This window comes from Microplitis mediator, chromosome 2, assembly GCF_029852145.1.
Source record: "Microplitis mediator isolate UGA2020A chromosome 2, iyMicMedi2.1, whole genome shotgun sequence".
Lineage (NCBI taxonomy): Eukaryota > Metazoa > Arthropoda > Insecta > Hymenoptera > Braconidae > Microplitis > Microplitis mediator.
Genome location: NC_079970.1, coordinates 3664536 through 3681878, shown reverse-complemented (window position 1 = coordinate 3681878; position 17343 = coordinate 3664536). Strand labels below are relative to the sequence as shown.

Here is a 17343-nt window from a genome sequence, read left to right as displayed (position 1 = left end):
AATTAAAAATCGTACGTCAAAATAAAATAATGGCAAAGTATGTTAGAAAAAAATTTTAAATACTAAAAAAAAAACACTTGAGTGTTTGAACAAACCTTGGCGGAGAAATAATATGCAGAAGGGTGTCCTAATACACTTGAAGATTTGAATTAAATTGCTCCAAGTGTATTGCAGCTAAAAGAACGTCACTTAACTGCTATTTCCCCACCAGACGATGCCAGATGATTTTGCTTAGGAACTAGGAAGATATCAGCATCAGCAATCAGCAACACTGTACACTAGCACTGAACACTCAACACTTAAACTACACCACAGATACTTTGCACAATTAATATTAATAAAAGATAAATTTTACAATCACTGAACAATTTAATATGACGCCACTGCGATACTGTGTTTCAATTCAAACGTAAAGAACAAAGAAGGATCTGGACTACTACTGCCGTTGTTGATGATACTGGCTGCCGCTATTGGACCGCGAGTTGATACAAAGCAATCGATTTCGCGAATCGTCGACCGCCCCCACTTTAACAAAAATTTGAACGTCGACTATAGCGCCATCTTGGCGCGAAATTTCAAAATTAAAATTCAATAATTTGATTAAAATTTGTAACAATAATTATATTAATTAGACTAAAAAGTATACTCGAAATTTTTCTCAAAGTATATTCGCATTTCGGAATGCACTCTTATATTTAATTCACTTTTTTCGAAATTTAAAAAATTGACAATTGTCAGCTACACTCATGATCCTGAAGTTAGCAGAATTAACAATTCGAATTTTTTTTTTCAACAATTTGATTTAAAAAAAAAAAAAAAAACTAAAAACATGCACATGTAGAAAATTTTAAAAACTTTAGGTGTATTTTTTTTTTTTTTTTAATTTATCGTTTTTAAAAAATTCAAAAATTATTAGACGTCAGCTAATTTCAGTATCATCAAAAAAATTGACTTATTTTCAACAAATAAAGCCAATAAATACTGACCGGAAAAAATTTCAAATAAAATTCATATGAATAATTTTCAAAAATTTTCTTGGGTATATTTTTTATAAATTTTTTAGAAAATTAACTTAAAAATTAAAAACAAAAATTGACAGCTGTCAGCTACTTCCATTATCATGATATGTTATGTGATATATAATTTACAATAATGATTAATTGTTAATTGATAATATATGAGTTGAAATAAATTCATAAAACGTGGCGCTGTTATTTATAAAATATAAAAAAAAATATATCACGAGTGTAACAGCTGTTGGTATTTAATAAGAAATACTAAAGAGAGACAACAATTATGACCAAGAGTATGTAGCAATATTATTGTATATTTATATATATTTATCATTCCCAATAAATAAGTTATTTTTTAATTATTACTTTTCATAAAACCTCCATTTTTTAATGACACAAATGTATAAAAATAAATCAAAATAATTATTATCCCAAAGGTTATGTTTACAAATAGTTATTGTCAGTACCGTATGTTTATAATTGAAAGGTAAATAAATATATAATAAAATATTCACAATTGTAATAAAATAAGTTAACTATTTAATTAATTATTAAAATTTTATTATAGGCGAAAATAAACAATAAATGGAGTGTACGTGGATTTTATAAAAAAAATCTAAAAACAACAAGTGTGATGTTTAATTCATAATTTATACAAATAAATGATAATTAATTTTTAATTGTAAATAATAATCTAAAAAAAGTTAATATGCCAATATCGGATGTCAAATATGAAGCAGCAAGAGATGAACCAGAACCACTGGATTGTTATCTGCAGCATGCACAGGAATATCAAACGACATCAAAAGTACCGAAAACTTTTTGGAATATTTTTGGAAGATCTTTGATGTTGATCGGCACATATTTTTTATTATCTGTAGGACTAACATATTTCCAACAATGGTTTCTCAAAGACCATGTGAGTACATAAATAAAGTGGATACTTAAGTTAGCCGACGTCCAATAAATTTTGAATTTTTCCTAGAAGCGATAAATTGTAAAAAAAATATTTCAGAAAATTGCATCGTAGCTTTTTTAATTTTCTATATGTGCATATTTTTTTTTAATTAATCGTCTGCTAGCTTCAGGATCATAAATAAACTTACAATAAATTGAATAGTCTAAAGAATATTTCATCAACGATTTAATAATAAATTAAATACTTTGATTACAGGGTTTTCATTATCCATTAAGTGTAGTAATGTGTCATTTACTAGTCAAATTATTTCTAGCAGCATTCATAAGGAATGTTAAGTCATATAAACGAGGACAACAACAAGCACGCTTATCGTGGCAAAGTATCTTATCAGCGTTAGCACCACCGGGAATAGCCAGTGGACTTGATGTTGGCTTTTCAAACTGGGGACTTTCAATAATTACCTTATCATTGTAAATGATTATTATTTATTTCTTTTGCTCTATAATTATACCTCATTTTATTTTATTTTTTAGGTACACGATGACTAAGTCCACAAGTATAATATTTATTCTTGGATTCTCGTTAGTTTTTAATTTAGAAAAAAAGGTCAGTTAATCGCCTGGGAAAAAATATTACAATATGACCATATATGCTGAAGTATCATCAGATATGAGCATTTATATTAACCCTAAGTGTACACTATATTTTTCCCGACACGGTATGGGCACTAGGTCTTTTAGGGAACAGTAAAGTTTTCAAAGTTTCTAAGCTTTCAAAAAATCTAAAAAAAATTGGATCACTTCTTGAAGTGTCTAATACATGGCTCAGAAGTTTCCGAATTCAAAAGATTAAAATTGAAGAGTTTTTAAAATTTACTTCCTCCAAAGACCCAGCTTACACACGCAGGGTTAATGTATTCACATATGATTATATCTTAGTATATATTATTATCAGTTGATTCATTACAAATAATATTTATTTATAAGCTAAAATTTAAAATAATTAATTACTGAGATATGAAATTTTTCCAGTCATGGTCATTAGTCGGAGTAGTTATAATGATATCTGGTGGTTTATTAATGTTTACATACAAGTCAACGCAGTTTGTTGTCACTGGGTTTGTGTTATGTCTGCTGGCATCATTTGCCAGTGGTCTACGATGGACAATGGCGCAATTGATAATGCAAAAATCAAAACTGGGTATCAATAGTCCTGTTGATATGATGTATTATATGCAGCCATGGATGTTAATTGCTATATTTCCCATAGCTCTATGGTTTGAGGGTACAATTTTAATTGCAAACCATTTTTCAAACTATGAATTTTATAAAATTGAGTTATGAATATTTATTGAAAATTATTTAGGTGAGAAAATGTTCGATAACGTTCAGAAAATTGATTGGAGTCAACCACAGCAAGTCTGGTGGACAACAACTGCTGTATTTATTGGTGCCATTTTAGCTTTTAATATGGAAATAATGGAATTTATGGTAGTTACATATACTTCTAGTCTTACTTTAGCTATTTTGGGTATATTGAAGGTAAACATTTACGAAAATCTACAGATAATTTAAATTAATGTAAATATTTATCAGTAAAAAAAATATTTATCGCAATAGGAAATATGCATACTGGTGATAGCCTTTGAATGGAAAGGTGACCAAATAAGCCGTCTCAATTTCTTCGGATTGTTACTGTGCCTTGGAGGTATTGTGTTACATGTTACGCAAAAAATATTGACTAACAAAAAGGAGATACAAGAAAATCTTGAGTTACACTCAAATTCAATGACAACTGTTGGGTCTGTTGACGAGGACATGGATACGAACATTCCACTGTTGACTGAGAGATCAACGTCGCTTACGAATCTATTGAACTCGAATTTTAGTACAGACGAGGACGATGATAAAGATAGAGACGATAGTTCAGAAGTACTTTTTAACATTTTGCAACGGCGTGAGCAGTAAAATTTTCTTACCATTCCCTATTTATTTAAAAAAAAAAAAATACTTTTATTTCATACAGATTCCATTTTAAATATTTTATAGACAGTTAAATATCTTTTTTTTTTTTTTTAATATTGTTCTCAAAATGGTTCTGTTTCATTTGACCCGAGGGCAAAATAATCACGACAAATTAACCGGAATAAAAATAACTAAGTGATAAAATAATTGTAGATAAAAAAAATGTAAAAATTAAATTTTTATAATTTTATGTAGTTTTGCTTATAATTGATATCTAATTTATATGTATGATTATTTTATCACTAGATTATTTTTTTCTTTTTTTAGATGACTATTTGTGGTACTATTCATTTTATGATCCTTAAGTTAGAAGACAATTAGTAATTTTCGGATATTTTTTTCAATAAATTACAAAAAAAAAAAATTTTTTTAAATATACGCAAGTAGAAAATTAAAAAAACTATAGATGAAATTTTTTTTTTTTTATAATTTATCGTTTCTAAAAAAAATCAAAAAATTATTAAACGTTGGCTAACTTCAAGATCATTTTATTTTATACTAAATTTGACAAAAGTAAGCGACCTAGTACCCGATCACTCCATGTATTTGTAAATCTATAGTATATATAGATATACAAATACATGAGTGATCGAGGACTAGTTCCCTGATCGGGTATTGGATCTCTTACCTTATAAAAAAAATTTTTAATGTCTTTCCTTAAGAATTAAATTATCAAAATTTACAAACTACTAGATGTACAAAAAAAAAAAATTTTAGTTAAACTTTACATGAATAATATTTTTGTTTTGTTTTCTAAAGATTATAAAACTATCATACCGCTCAATAATTTGATTGATAATTAATTATAGAGTTAAATTGAATAATTATAGTTATTTTGTAAATTAAAATCTATAAATTATAAAATTATCCATGAACGCACAAAGAATTTTTACAACTTTGTACAAATCAGAATCAAGTACAGTGTAATTTAATTTGATATCTAATACTAAGACTTAAAAATACGTAATTTTAAATTGTAATGGATAAAAAAAATTTTTCACTTATTTTTATTATTACTATTGTTAATTTGTTTTTTTTATTAAATAATGTTTCATCTTTTTTTATTTTATCTAGAGTATTTTAATAAATATAAATTGCTTTTTTGTAAAATAATACAAGTAATTGCAAATCGATTTATCTGTATGTGCAATTGAGTTCAGAGCATAAAAAATTAATTATAAATAATATTAAATTACATAGAATTTTTTAAAAAATAAATTAACTTATTTATAAATTAATTCATTGTGATGTTAATAGATTTAATTAGCTTAGTAATTACATAAGTTTCGTAAATAATTTACGTAATTAGAGTCCGAAGATTGAATAAAATTATGGCTTTTAATTCGACAAATAAAAAAAAAACTGCACTAATTTAAAATGACATCGACAGTTTTTTACATATAAATTATTATGCTATAATTTCAGTCATTCGCCACCGGACTCTCAATTAATTAAAAATAATAATTATAATGTGTCATACGTCAGATTTAAATATTTTACGTCATAAGTCTTAAAAAAACCATTTTTGTATAAACAAATATAATGAAAAATACATTCCAATTTGCACTTAAAATATTTTGGCACTAAGCAACAGCATAAGGATTAAATAAATATTTTTTTTTCTTCCCAAGTAGCACACGTGCCTTTGAGACATATATAAGATATCAGTTTTTAAACAACTTTTGACATATCGATAAGACACCAATATGTTGACAAAACGATCAGAAATTTATGTCACCGAAAAAATGTCTACTTAAAAGACTTAACACAAGTGACGACAAAAAGTAAATTACAAATAGTGGTAAAATAAGTCATCTAAATGACTTTTTAATTGAAATAAGACAGGAAAAACAACACAACTTTTCTCTGTCTTCAGAACCAACATTTGCATGTCGTATTTATACCAAAAAAGATGACTTTGGGACAAAAAAAAAATTATCTTATCCTTTTAAAAGACATCTTTAAGACATCTTAAAGTTGACTCTGTGCTACTTGGGATTCTTAATTGCAATTGCTTAAATTATAAAAATATTGTCAGCACTTGGATAAAATTGTATTGCTACTGTGATACATCAAGAATAATTTTATATAATAAAAAGAAATCAATAGCCTTATTGTGATTCCTGATATTAAATTGAATGATAATTAATAAATAAATAATTAATAATAAATCTCTGGAAAGCAAATTATTAAATTACCATCTAGATTGCTTCTAATAAATCATTTGATAAAAATAAATTACAGTCTAGCTTGTCTTGTTTGATTAGTTCTTTTAGATTTGGCTTCGATTCTATCCTCCAGTTTGTGAATCAATTCATCTAATTCATCCTATTTAATATAAATAAACATTTATTATTAACTATTAATTACTTATATTGATGATTATTAATTAACAGGGTGGCAATTGACCCAGAAGATAGCAAATGTCAAAAAATTATCCTGTACTCGGGGAATAGTCAGGGAATTTTGTAACATCATTTGAATCGCCACTCTGATTAATACTTTTAATAATAATTCTTATTGATTAATTAATGAATTATAATTAAACTTACCTCACTATACGTATATTTGAGTGTACAACTTTTAAGTACTTGTTTTTTACGTCCAATCAATTGTAGTCCATGAGGAAGGCAATAAGCACTGTCGTCTTGTGAATTGTTAACTAATGAAACAAATAAATTAGCACGACAATTTTCACACTCATACTCGTCTTCGTCTTCTGAAAATTTTTGCCCTTTTTTACGTTTACCGCTACCGGGTAATGGTAATTTTTCTTTATTAATTAGTCCGTAATACTCTAATTGCTGACGATAATTTAATTCTCTCTCTCGTATTTTTGTAACAACTGGTAAAATCTACATAAAAAATAAATAAAAACACAATTAGCTTCTTCTTTAATCAAGGCCATTCTCAGAGAGTGCCCCCCCCCCTTTTTTTAAAAATTTCTATAACTTTAATTTGCCATAAGTGTATCAAAATTTTATCAATTAATTTAAAAAAATTAAAGCATTCATTGAGAAAAGGACAATTTCGCTGAGATAAATTTTTAAAAAATTTACTTACAGTTGGCTGCTTTATATAAATTTTATAATCCTAATTTTCAAATTTTGTTTAACTCCTAATTGATAACAACTGTAAGTAATTTTTTTAAAAACTAAGTTGTATTTTTTTCAATTAAGGTTTTAATTTTTTTTTAATTTCTAAGTAACATTTTGATACAATTATGACAGTTGTCATTGCATATTTTTAAAAAGTGGGGGACACGTCTGAGAATGCCCTGAATATAATAAAAGCAATTAAAAAATAAATTTGTTACCTGTTTTAAAACATCTACATGAGATCTAGTATCATTAATAATACTAAAAAGTAATCTTTCAAATGAAAACATTGATGGTTCACAGCTATCCTGAAGATCCTGTCAACAAATGAATAAAATAAAATAAAATAAATAAATTGGTTTAATAAATTTTTATATAAAATTAATTACCTTGAATATTTGCTCAGCATGTTCGAGCCACGTAGTTTGTGCAAAATAAACACTCTCCGAAACAACATATCCCGTACAAATACTCGAAGTAAATGCTTTGGGAAAAACGATAATAAATTGTCCAGGTTCTTGAACAGTTTGACATAAAGGAACACCATTACTGACAAGCATTTCAGGCGGTACCATGGCGGTGTCAGAAGGCAGCCAAATTGTTTTATTTTTACAAAACCTCGGTACCATTTTAGACAAAGCTTCTCGAAAATTATCACTGTGCTCATCTGGAATACCGTACCATATTTTTTTAGCACCAGTGTGCAGATATTCAATCCACGGTAATCCGTGAGGGTCACGGTACCAGCAGCAGGCACTGAAAAGCATCCCGACGTGGAGTGTGGGCACAGTGACGCCCATCAGTGGCCCCAGAGCTCTTAGAACAGAGCCATTATTATTCGTCAAGACTTTAAGATTCCACGGATGACGTGCGAATGGACTGTTTTTAGCAACGGAGAACCCGAAACCGCGGCCACTTGAATCGATGCTGGCAGCGTGAACACAGACATGACGTTTGCGTTCAGAAACATGCTTCCAAAACGCGCTTTCAACTTCACTTGCCGAAGCACCTTCGGCTTCATTAGTCGTGCTCTGGTTGTCAGAGAACCACATGCGCTGGGTGTTGCGTGCTATCCTGTAGAAAGCATTCAGTGGCATATTTCTACCCTTGACAATGCACTCCTCGATTTCATCGGAACTGTCATCGTCTTCATCATCGTCATTGTCACTTGACAGCGTGCTGTTGAGTCTCTGGAGTGCTTTGCTCTCGTGTTTTCTCCACTCAGCTTCTACTTCATCAAATAATTTTTCCCGTTCGTCTGTCGACAACGTGTCGTACGGCAATAAATATTTACAATAGATATCATCTAGCTTGGTAACTCGATCTTGCGCAGATTTAGGAATCTTCATGCCATCGGCAACCTTCTGCCACTTTTTTTTCTCTATAACTTCTTTCAGGCCACCTAGACTCTGTACTGTTTGATACAGATGAGGCAAATCGACTTCCATACCACCAATCCACGGCGGCTGATTCAAAGTAATACTCTGAGTTGCTAAATACTTTTTAATCGCCATCATTTCCTTTACATTTGGGCCCCATCGATGGAGCATGCGGTGGATGTACTGATTGTAAGCAGTAAATCTCATGTCGTCTGATACTTTACACTCGGGCTTGAAGTTAGAAGGCGGTACCACCCGACAGATTCCATATTTTTCAGCGATAGGTCTTATTTTGTCGATGTACTCAAGCGGATCTTGAAAATCTTTCTCTGAAGGATAGAACGTCGGCGCATCAACCAAGCGCGCTTCACCTTTAACTTCCATACTAGGAAACGCGTTCTCAATATTTTTAATCATCTCAGCATTTTTTTTCGCCTTAGCTGAAAGTTTTCTACCAACTTTAGGAGCATCCGCTGAGCTTTTACGCTCGCGAGATACCTTTGGAGACTTGGTAATTTTTTCAGCGACGCCAGTCTGCTTCGCAATACTTTCTGCTTGCGACCCCGGAATCCTAGGTTTTACTGGACCTAAATTAGATGTAGATGTGGATGTAGACGATGTAGAAGTAGACGGTACCGTATCACTGGTACCAGTTGGAGGTGTCCGAGTAGTAGGTTGCACAGTGCCAACAGGAGGACATCTTGCAACAGCCATGGGTGGTTTTGTTACCAATTGTGCTCGTAAAAGCACACGCTGATTGGGGCCCGTCGGTCCCTCAGTGCCTAATTTAACAGCTACTCCCTGTATCAGCGGCTGTCCCTGTACTAAATTAGGACCGCTCCTAGATACCGTTTGCAAAGGAATGTAAAATACGTGAGCATCAGTCTCGTCCTCATTCTCATTTGTATTTTCCGTCTGTGTTGATATTTCTGTGCTACGCTGCTGGCTCTCTTCAGCCGCCACCTGATTCTGCAAATTCTGGGACTGGTCATCGAAGTTTACCTGCACGGCTATTGAAGCACTGCAGTTTACATTATTCCACACACTAGGAATCTTTCCTAGAGGCACAACTTGCACATTAGACATGTTACGAAATGTATCAGGTATTTGAAAACTACTCGGCTGTTTAGTTTTGTCACCAGAGCTGGTAATTGACTTAACTTCAGTACCAACATCTTCAATACTTGTGCCAACGCTTTTTGATTTACTCATACATTTATCATCCTTGTCCGTTAGCTTTCCAGGAGTTCGTGTATTGCCATCCTCACTCTCTGTCCTCGACACATCCATGTCCGACGAACCAGAAGCACCAGATTTACTGTCACGTTGTTTTCTCCGAAATGGCGTATTAACTGGAGCCTCAGTATCGCTCTCAAAAGCATAAACGCTGCTTTCATTTTCCGGAGAGAAGGCATTGATACTAGGAATAGCAATCTTACGTTCTTTAACTTTTGGTAAAAATGTTTTACGCTGAACAATAAGTTTTTTATCGGGTGATTTTTTCTCCGGAGATCCTTCGACTGAAGTACTAGCACCGTCAGCTCGTGAACTTACATCACTGTCTTCACAAACGGTCTCTTTACTCGGAGTACAGACACCAGTCTTAGCGATTCTTCCCTTAATAATCTCCTTGATGTCGGCATTTATTTTATTTCTGTTCGTCGTGAGCACCGGATTTGCTGAACTCGACAATTTCGCAATAGCTGCAGCAGCTCCTACGACAGTTCCGGCGTTGACCAAAGTCGCAGCCTTAACCGCATTACTCAAACGTTCTTTAGTGAGCGTCTTCTCAGCCATTTTAGCAATCGCAACATTGACCGGTCTCACAAGATGCTGGATACGCGTTGGTATTGACAAATGATTCATATCATTTTTACTTTTACCCGCAACTTCAAATGTAAAGTTCGTAACAGTCTCCATCTCAGCTTTACTTTCTTCTTTGGCCATTGAACTTTCATTCAACCACTTTTCAATTTGCTCTGTCGACATATTAACACGTTCTTTTCTTCCCAACGAAGAAGTTGTCAACGGAATATCAATGATAGCAGCAGCAGCAGTAGCAGCAGCGGTAGTTTGAGTATTTACATTTGTTACACGATTAAATTTTTTATCAGACTCCGAAATGCTGGCTTGAGATGACAGCGATCCCACAACAGGTACATGACTCGACAAAGATTCTTTCTGCTCAGACTTGACCTCCCCGCCGTTAACCGACGCAGGAACTTCAACTTTACCAACTTTATCCCTCAGCTCCAAAGTACTGGGAGTAGTTTTCAAAGCATTCAATTTTTTATTAACCTCTTCAGAAGGGGTCAAATTAACACTCACTTGATTATTGCAAGAATTAACTACCTTAGTAAGTGGCTTCGTGATGAATCCACGAAAAGATTCTTCATCATCAGATACTTTGATGTCTTTCTCAACCTTTTCCTTCTCAATATCTTTCTTTACTTCTTTTTCTAACTTTTCAACTTTTTCGTCATCTTTTTTCTTCTTGACTTTACTTACGCCACTAAATTCTTCCTCCGGTAGTTTATCCTCTTTGTTCTTCTTGTCATTAACTTTCTTTTCCTTTTCCTTCTCTTTTTCCTTCTCCTTTTCCTTTTCCTTTTCTTTCTCTTTTTCCTTTTCCTTTTCCTTCTCTTTGACTTTTTCAACCGGAGAAGTAGCCGTCTCTCGTTTGCGTCTAATCCACGTCTTGCTTTTGACTTTACCGACAACGGCAGGCGGCGAATTTACAATTTTCTGAGGTGAATTACGTGATGACGATCTGAGACTGCGAGCAACTACTGGTTTAGCTGAAGGAATGCTGCTACGTCTGGTCATACGTCTGGCTCGCGTACTTTCTTCCGAACTCACAGACTCTTCTTCGCTCTCCGAAGATTCTTGAGCCTTAGCAATTTTTTTATTCTTCACTACTGCAGCAGCCTTCTCTTTACCTTTCTCCCCAGCCACGTTTGATTTACCACTCAGTACTTCTTTTTTATCTTTATCTTTGTCTTTATTCTTTTCTTTAATCAGTTTCTTAACTTTAACTTTAGCTTCCGTCTCAACAAGACGCCTAGTGTTGGGTAACTCTGGATAACTATCAACAGACAAATTATCATCATTATCTAAATCTGGACTAACTAATTTTCTACTCAATATTTCCATATAAACAGCAGCAGCTTCTTTAGTTTTTCTAGAAGGCCTTTGCGACGACAACTGAGTAACTGGAGCCGCAGGTGATGTCACTTCAGTACACGACCGCGTCACTCTTCTCGACTCCGGTTTATTCGTCGTTGCATTTTTCCTTATGCTCTTAATCGTACGTTTTATCTGCTGAGTTAATTTGATATCTGATTTATTGTCCTCTGAAGATGATTCTGAGCTCGAAGACTCACTGCTCTGTTCTTTCAGCACCGCTCGTTTCTTCGCCGTTCCCTTTGACGCTGAAATTATTTTAGATTTCCCGAAAGCTTTGAACGGTTTCTCCAACGTCGTGTTACTTCGTAGGCAGTGTCTTTTAGGTTCAACTCTCGGCAAAAATTTACGAGGTGCTAATTTGTGAACGGTCTTCAACAAAGGTCTGCCTACAGTGGACCGTGTTCTTATCACACAATTCTTCTTTAATTTATTTTCGATCCTCTGTTTGGCTAGACGTTGCTCTTGGTACTTTTTCTTCAGCGCTTGAATCGTCGATGTCGCTGATTTGAATTTATTTACTGGCTTTTGAATCTCTGTCGTAACTTTTTTCCGCACTGGATCACCAACTTTTCCTGCTGCTCCTTTAGTTGTTGTAGTTTGATTTGTTACTGCTTTTGATCCTACTCCAGATGTACTCGGTGTCGGAGTAAATGTTGATGAATTACTTGTACTATTTAACTTTTTTGATGTAGTTTTTGATTCTGCTTTATCTTTCTTTAACCCAACATTAAAAAAATCTAAACTCGGTGGTAATATCGACGTTCCTATGATAGAAAATATCAGTAATTAGAATTATCAACAACTTATCAATCAATCAATTAACAAATAAACTAAATATAGTACCTCTAAAACAAAGAAACGTTAAAAAATCTTCAGTATTAGGACGTTTATGTGTTATCAATTCAGTAACCTTAGCAGGTTTAGGTTTTTCTTTCTCTTTAACTAAAGTTTGAGGGGATGTAAACACTGTCGCTGATCCTTGAGCGAATTTTCTCTGGGCATGAACTTTAGCTCTAAAAATTGATCATCCATAATTAGTTACACTTAAAATAATTAATAAAATATTAATTAATATAAACATTAATATAAAACTATTATTACCTTTTAGGAGACTCCGAAAGTGGATCCATAAGATCAACCAGGTCACCGACTTTCCTTTTTCTCTTATCATTTCTACCCAACACCATTTTCGTACCTCAGAAATTTATTTTAAAATAAATAAATCCAACCCCAACTTCCAGCAAATTTTTTTCAAATTTACAATTTACGTCCACGTTATCAACACATTGTTTAAAATATTTAATAACTGCACTTTGTACCAGCACTAAAAAAATCAAGACACATTACCTATATATACATACATATGTATATATGTGAACTACAATATTCTATTATTTTTTCTTTTAAACATTTTTATAAATTTTTCATACAAAAAAAATATTTACACCTTTAAATAATTTAAAACATCTGCTACTTATCACAAGTGCTATTAATTATTAATAAATACTATATATAATAATTTCTATGTATATATATATACATTTATATGGTACTTATTCCTATCCTGCTTTTTTCGATCACTTACTCTACATATAAATGCAGTACACATGTGTGTATAAAATATATCGTACAAAAATCGATTTCTCAGAAGGTTCATTCACGCTATATGCATTTACAACAATACAATACACACATGTGTAATATATATATGAACACAAAATACTTATAACCAAATCTAACCAACACAAGTAATCAATTGTTACTGAAAACGCTCTTCAGATGTCACCATTTTTGAATTCTATCTAAAGTGGCGCCAAAAGTAAATTCTGTCACTTCTTTATTTAAAATTGTTTTTTTATCTCAATATTTGAGTATTATGAAATATAAATTAAATAATTAAGTTTTGCAGTGATAAATATTTTTAATTAACTCAATAATTAATAAATATCGATAACAAAAAAATATCGATAGTTTTTATTAAAGATGGAAGTATTTTAATTCACTTGATAAAAATAGTGCGTATTTGCGTCGTCGTGAACTTGGTATAGTTGAATGAGTAAGTATGAGTTTCAAGTATATGTATATATATATATGTATATATATATATAAATGTTGTAAGTGTATTTGTTTAGTTATTGAAGTATTGAAAGAAGTATATAACGTTATATTTATTATTGTAAAGGCAGTTCAACATAGACTCAGACAAGTAAAACTCAAGAAAAGAGACCCTACCAAGCAAGAACCAACACAAGACTTTAAAAGACACCAATACTTGTCAACCAGTAGCAAGACTAGTAAAGTAAACCTGATATATTGCTGTGTATATGAATAGTTGTTAAGTTTTCTTACAATTACTACGGACTACAACATTAAAAAGTTAGTAACAACTGGTAAATCAGTGCTACATATATATAAATACATACACTTAGACATATACAGTGATATTTTTATTTTTCAGTATTCAGTAACTGCATCATATCTGGTTGTATTGCAGCAGCTAAAAAATTCAACATTACACAGTAAATTTTTAATATTTAACCAACGGATTTTAATTACATATTCTTGATATTATTATATTTAATTTTATATAATTATCAGCATCAGAATCAGCACCAGCAGAGTTGATATTGACGTACGATTAAATTTGTTGTGTACTCCAATTATTTTTCAAGGTCTTTATGAGTTTTTTTTTTTTTTAATTTTATTGACTTTTTTTTAGCTAATTCATTAGCTGATTATTTCGCAATCGGGTCATGTATATTTAAAGAATACGAGCTGATGATAAATTCAAAAAAATGCGGTTTTATTTAAATGATTTTTTTTTTATTTATATTTGTAAAAGTGCTGATTTTTAATTCTATTTATATGCGTGACATAATTCATTGATGTGGTTAATTTTTAATGCATTTAAATTTATTTAACAGAGTCAAGATAATTTTACAGAGATTTGACCATACGACTATTTAATAAATTTATTTATTTATTTAAATATTTAAATTGTAGTAGTGATGGCAAATTAATAATGATAATTGTTTCCCAGGCAGTTGGGAGATAAGTAAATAAATCATCATGTACAAAAATGGACCACCACCTTCGTATGATGAACCCCCACCATCAGCACCACCCAGTTACTTTCAAAGCGTAGGTGGTGTACCACCAGCAAGCCCATTTACACCAGCACCGACGTGTAAGCCTTCAAATCTCAATCAATAACTAATTAATTTATTCAATGATGATCGATACATCAATTATCAATGACAAGTCTCATTATTATTATTTATTATTAGATGCTAATGGGCCGACCATCGTAACAACAATAGTTCCGTTGGGTCCAGGACCTACCCATACAATTTGTCCTCATTGCCATGCTGAGATTGAGACTGCTACCAAAACAGAACCTGGAATGATTGCTTACATATCTGGTGCTGTCATTGCTTTACTTGGGTAAATTTAATAATTTACATGCAACTAAATTAACTGTTGATTAGACTGATGCAAAAAAATCGACTATTTTTCTTCGACTTCCTATTCAAATAACAAGAGAAAAATTTTTTTTAAACTTTGGAATTTTATCACTCATCAGCCAATCAGTGTATTGAAAAAATTAATTGATATGTTTGTTGAAAATTTAAAGCTCTGTAAAAAATATCTTTTATTATTTTTCGATAAATTTAATTTTTAAAAAGTTAGTCGAGGTCAAAGTTGAATTCACAGTAAATTTTAGTAATATTTTACTTTCCCGGCAGAACTATGACTTAAAGTAAAATGGTCGACTTTTTTAAATCGGTCTACTGTTGATACATTTTATTGTTAATAATAATATTAATTATATCGATTAATAAACAGATGTTTCCTGGGATGCTGTTTAATTCCCTGTTGCATTGATGAGTGCATGGATGTACACCACACTTGTCCGAACTGCAAAGCTTATCTTGGACGTCACGGCAGATAAAAAACTGTTTTCATCATTACTGCAATTTTTTTTGTAGTAATTTGAATACTTATATATATTTTTACAAAGTATTTCAACCGGTCCATTCGGAATCTCATGGCAGATCTAAGCAGCTAATGATTTAAATGTTTCTTGTTTTAATCTCTTAAAAACTTTTATTTTTGACTATTGATTATCAATCTCATGCTTCGTATTTACAAAAAAAATCTGATTAATTTTAATAACGGAAGTGAGAAAAATAATTTAAATTTAATTGACATGGAAGAATGAGTAGTCGAATTATTTTAAACAGTACGGAGGGTTATTTAAATATTAAATACAAATATTTAATTAAGAACAAAATTATAATTATAATTATAATTATAATTATAATCAATTTTTAACAAAGATAAATGACAACTGATATTTATACAATTAATTAAGATTTTAAAAGGGAATTATTATGTTTATATTAATGATTGTTATATTTTATTTCTTTCATAATATTGTTACATTCTTTCAAAAATATGTCACAGGTCACATTTATACTTATCAGCTAATTGAATATTAATATCGACGTCCTCAGTATAAAACTTTTTGTCCCGCCATATTTTACAATATAACTTAAATATTTAATGTCAATACATTTTGAATTACTTATTATTATTTTAAAGGAAAGTTAAAGGAAATTGGGTAGCGGTATTTTCCTGCAAATTAACTTATTTTATTTTTTAATATATTTTATAAATAATTATACTTTTTTATAGTAGGGTTGAAAAATATTATGATTGTTTTTGCTTCCCGTTAAATTTAGAAAATTTTAACTCAGAAGTTTTTACTGAGACTGATCTCGTATAAGTTTAAAATCATGAATTATTTAAAAACTTTAAGTTTAATAATTTATTTTTGGATAACATTCCAACGACTAGAAAAATTATACGAGATTTAATTGATATTCAATGAATTTTATATAAAATATTTATTTATCAGGGAACACAAGTGCTATTTCAGTGCCTTAAATTATAGTACAATTAAATAATTCTCATTAATTCTAGCTTTCCTACTTGAATTATTTATTTAAAAAAAAATATATACGAACAAAAAATGGATTTTATCTCGCACACTAATAATATACACAATGATTATATTCGCTTTAATAATTGTACAATATCCATATATATTTTTTCAATGATGTTACAGTTTTCGCTGTAGCGATTGCCACAATTGTGCCTTCAATTACGTGTCTTATTTTATTATTTTATTTTACACGTATACTTTTTTTAAATTATTACATTAGTAAGTAGACTACGCTTTTGACTAACAATCTATTTAATTGGATTTTTAAAATATATATCTATATAAATATATAATTTATAAAGAGAAATAAATATATATCTATTTAAACAATTGTATTTTTTATTATAACACTGAAGTTAGCTGACGGAGAACCAGAAGGAGATATGAGAAAAAAAAATATCAGATGGACCCAAAGAGTCTGACCCCTCTACATACCCCTCGACATGGTTATGTCGAGAGTCTAGGTCTTAAATTTTTTTTTTTCTTCCGGTATTTTCTATTATTTTCTATTGAAAGAGCCTCAGAAATCATGTCGAATAGCAACCAGAAGGAAATATGAGAAAAAAAAATATCAGATGGACCCATAATTTTCGGATTTTTGTCAAAACGACGAATGATAAAAAAAAAAAAATATTTTGAAAAATTGCACCTTTAGTTTTTTTTATTCTGATTATTGAGTTGTTGAAAGAAAAATCCGAAAATCGTCAATTGTCTGT

The 17343-nt window shown here is 30.8% G+C and overlaps 3 protein-coding genes and 1 long non-coding RNA gene across 10 annotated transcripts; 2 read left to right on the top strand and 2 right to left on the bottom strand.

Annotated features, from left to right (window-relative positions):
- The first annotated feature begins 1206 nt into the window (after nucleotides 1–1206).
- Nucleotides 1207–6127, top strand: LOC130678475 (solute carrier family 35 member C2). Of its 2 annotated transcripts, XM_057485699.1 has the most exons (8): nucleotides 1207–1306; nucleotides 1451–1500; nucleotides 1582–1932; nucleotides 2188–2402; nucleotides 2466–2538; nucleotides 2964–3216; nucleotides 3298–3473; nucleotides 3552–6127. In XM_057485699.1, the coding sequence occupies exons 3-8, from the start codon at nucleotides 1723–1725 to the stop codon at nucleotides 3897–3899; spliced, it is 1275 nt and encodes a 424-aa protein (XP_057341682.1). In that variant the 5' UTR covers nucleotides 1207–1306; nucleotides 1451–1500; nucleotides 1582–1722; the 3' UTR covers nucleotides 3900–6127. The 2 variants fall into 2 exon arrangements, with proteins under 2 accessions (XP_057341682.1, XP_057341681.1); XM_057485698.1 differs by having other exon boundaries at nucleotides 1255–1500.
- On the bottom strand, nucleotides 1622–2213 carry LOC130678476 (uncharacterized). Its single transcript, XR_008991831.1, has 2 exons — nucleotides 2120–2213; nucleotides 1622–1994 (listed from the first exon to the last, which is right to left on the bottom strand). It is a non-coding gene; the product is annotated as an uncharacterized LOC130678476 (long non-coding RNA).
- A 17-nt stretch (nucleotides 6128–6144) lies between the features above and the next one.
- Nucleotides 6145–13253, bottom strand: LOC130678474 (protein Jumonji). Of its 2 annotated transcripts, XM_057485697.1 has the most exons (7): nucleotides 13067–13253; nucleotides 12721–12943; nucleotides 12463–12632; nucleotides 7444–12383; nucleotides 7273–7371; nucleotides 6509–6811; nucleotides 6145–6284 (listed from the first exon to the last, which is right to left on the bottom strand). In XM_057485697.1, exons 2-7 carry the CDS (start codon nucleotides 12804–12806, stop codon nucleotides 6195–6197), a joined length of 5688 nt encoding a protein of 1895 aa, XP_057341680.1. In that variant the 5' UTR covers nucleotides 12807–12943; nucleotides 13067–13253; the 3' UTR covers nucleotides 6145–6194. The 2 variants fall into 2 exon arrangements, with proteins under 2 accessions (XP_057341680.1, XP_057341679.1); XM_057485696.1 differs by having other exon boundaries at nucleotides 12721–13253.
- Nucleotides 13254–13795: 542 nt separating this feature from the next.
- On the top strand, nucleotides 13796–16919 carry LOC130663403 (LITAF domain-containing protein). Of its 5 annotated transcripts, none has more exons than XM_057462602.1 (6): nucleotides 13796–13995; nucleotides 14078–14138; nucleotides 14218–14291; nucleotides 14664–14806; nucleotides 14907–15063; nucleotides 15466–16918. In XM_057462602.1, exons 4-6 carry the CDS (start codon nucleotides 14689–14691, stop codon nucleotides 15569–15571), a joined length of 381 nt encoding a protein of 126 aa, XP_057318585.1. In that variant the 5' UTR covers nucleotides 13796–13995; nucleotides 14078–14138; nucleotides 14218–14291; nucleotides 14664–14688; the 3' UTR covers nucleotides 15572–16918. The 5 variants fall into 5 exon arrangements, with proteins under 5 accessions (XP_057318585.1, XP_057318584.1, XP_057318587.1 ...); XM_057462601.1 differs by having other exon boundaries at nucleotides 14660–14806; XM_057462604.1 differs by lacking the exon at nucleotides 14218–14291 and having other exon boundaries at nucleotides 14660–14806; nucleotides 15466–16919.
- The last annotated feature ends 424 nt before the right edge of the window (nucleotides 16920–17343 follow it).

What these genes read in the sequence shown, in the direction of transcription:
- LOC130678475 (XM_057485699.1), top strand. Translation starts at nt 1,723, where the DNA reads ATGCCAATATCGGATGTCAAATATGAAGCAGCAAGAGATGAACCAGAA. An exon ending in TCAATAATTACCTTATCATT is followed by an intron (nt 2,403 to 2,465) that starts GTAAATGATTAT and finishes TTTATTTTTTAG; the next exon opens with GTACACGATGACTAAGTCCA. An exon ending in CATAGCTCTATGGTTTGAGG is followed by an intron (nt 3,217 to 3,297) that starts GTACAATTTTAA and finishes AAAATTATTTAG; the next exon opens with GTGAGAAAATGTTCGATAAC.
- LOC130678474 (XM_057485696.1), bottom strand. Translation starts at nt 12,806, where the DNA reads ATGGTGTTGGGTAGAAATGATAAGAGAAAAAGGAAAGTCGGTGACCTG. An exon ending in AACGTTTCTTTGTTTTAGAG is followed by an intron (nt 12,384 to 12,462) that starts GTACTATATTTA and finishes TTTCTATCATAG; the next exon opens with GAACGTCGATATTACCACCG. An exon ending in ATGTAGATGTTTTAAAACAG is followed by an intron (nt 6,812 to 7,272) that starts GTAACAAATTTA and finishes TTTTTTATGTAG; the next exon opens with ATTTTACCAGTTGTTACAAA.
- LOC130663403 (XM_057462604.1), top strand. Translation starts at nt 14,689, where the DNA reads ATGTACAAAAATGGACCACCACCTTCGTATGATGAACCCCCACCATCA. An exon ending in ATTTACACCAGCACCGACGT is followed by an intron (nt 14,807 to 14,906) that starts GTAAGCCTTCAA and finishes ATTTATTATTAG; the next exon opens with ATGCTAATGGGCCGACCATC. An exon ending in GCTGTCATTGCTTTACTTGG is followed by an intron (nt 15,064 to 15,465) that starts GTAAATTTAATA and finishes ATTAATAAACAG; the next exon opens with ATGTTTCCTGGGATGCTGTT.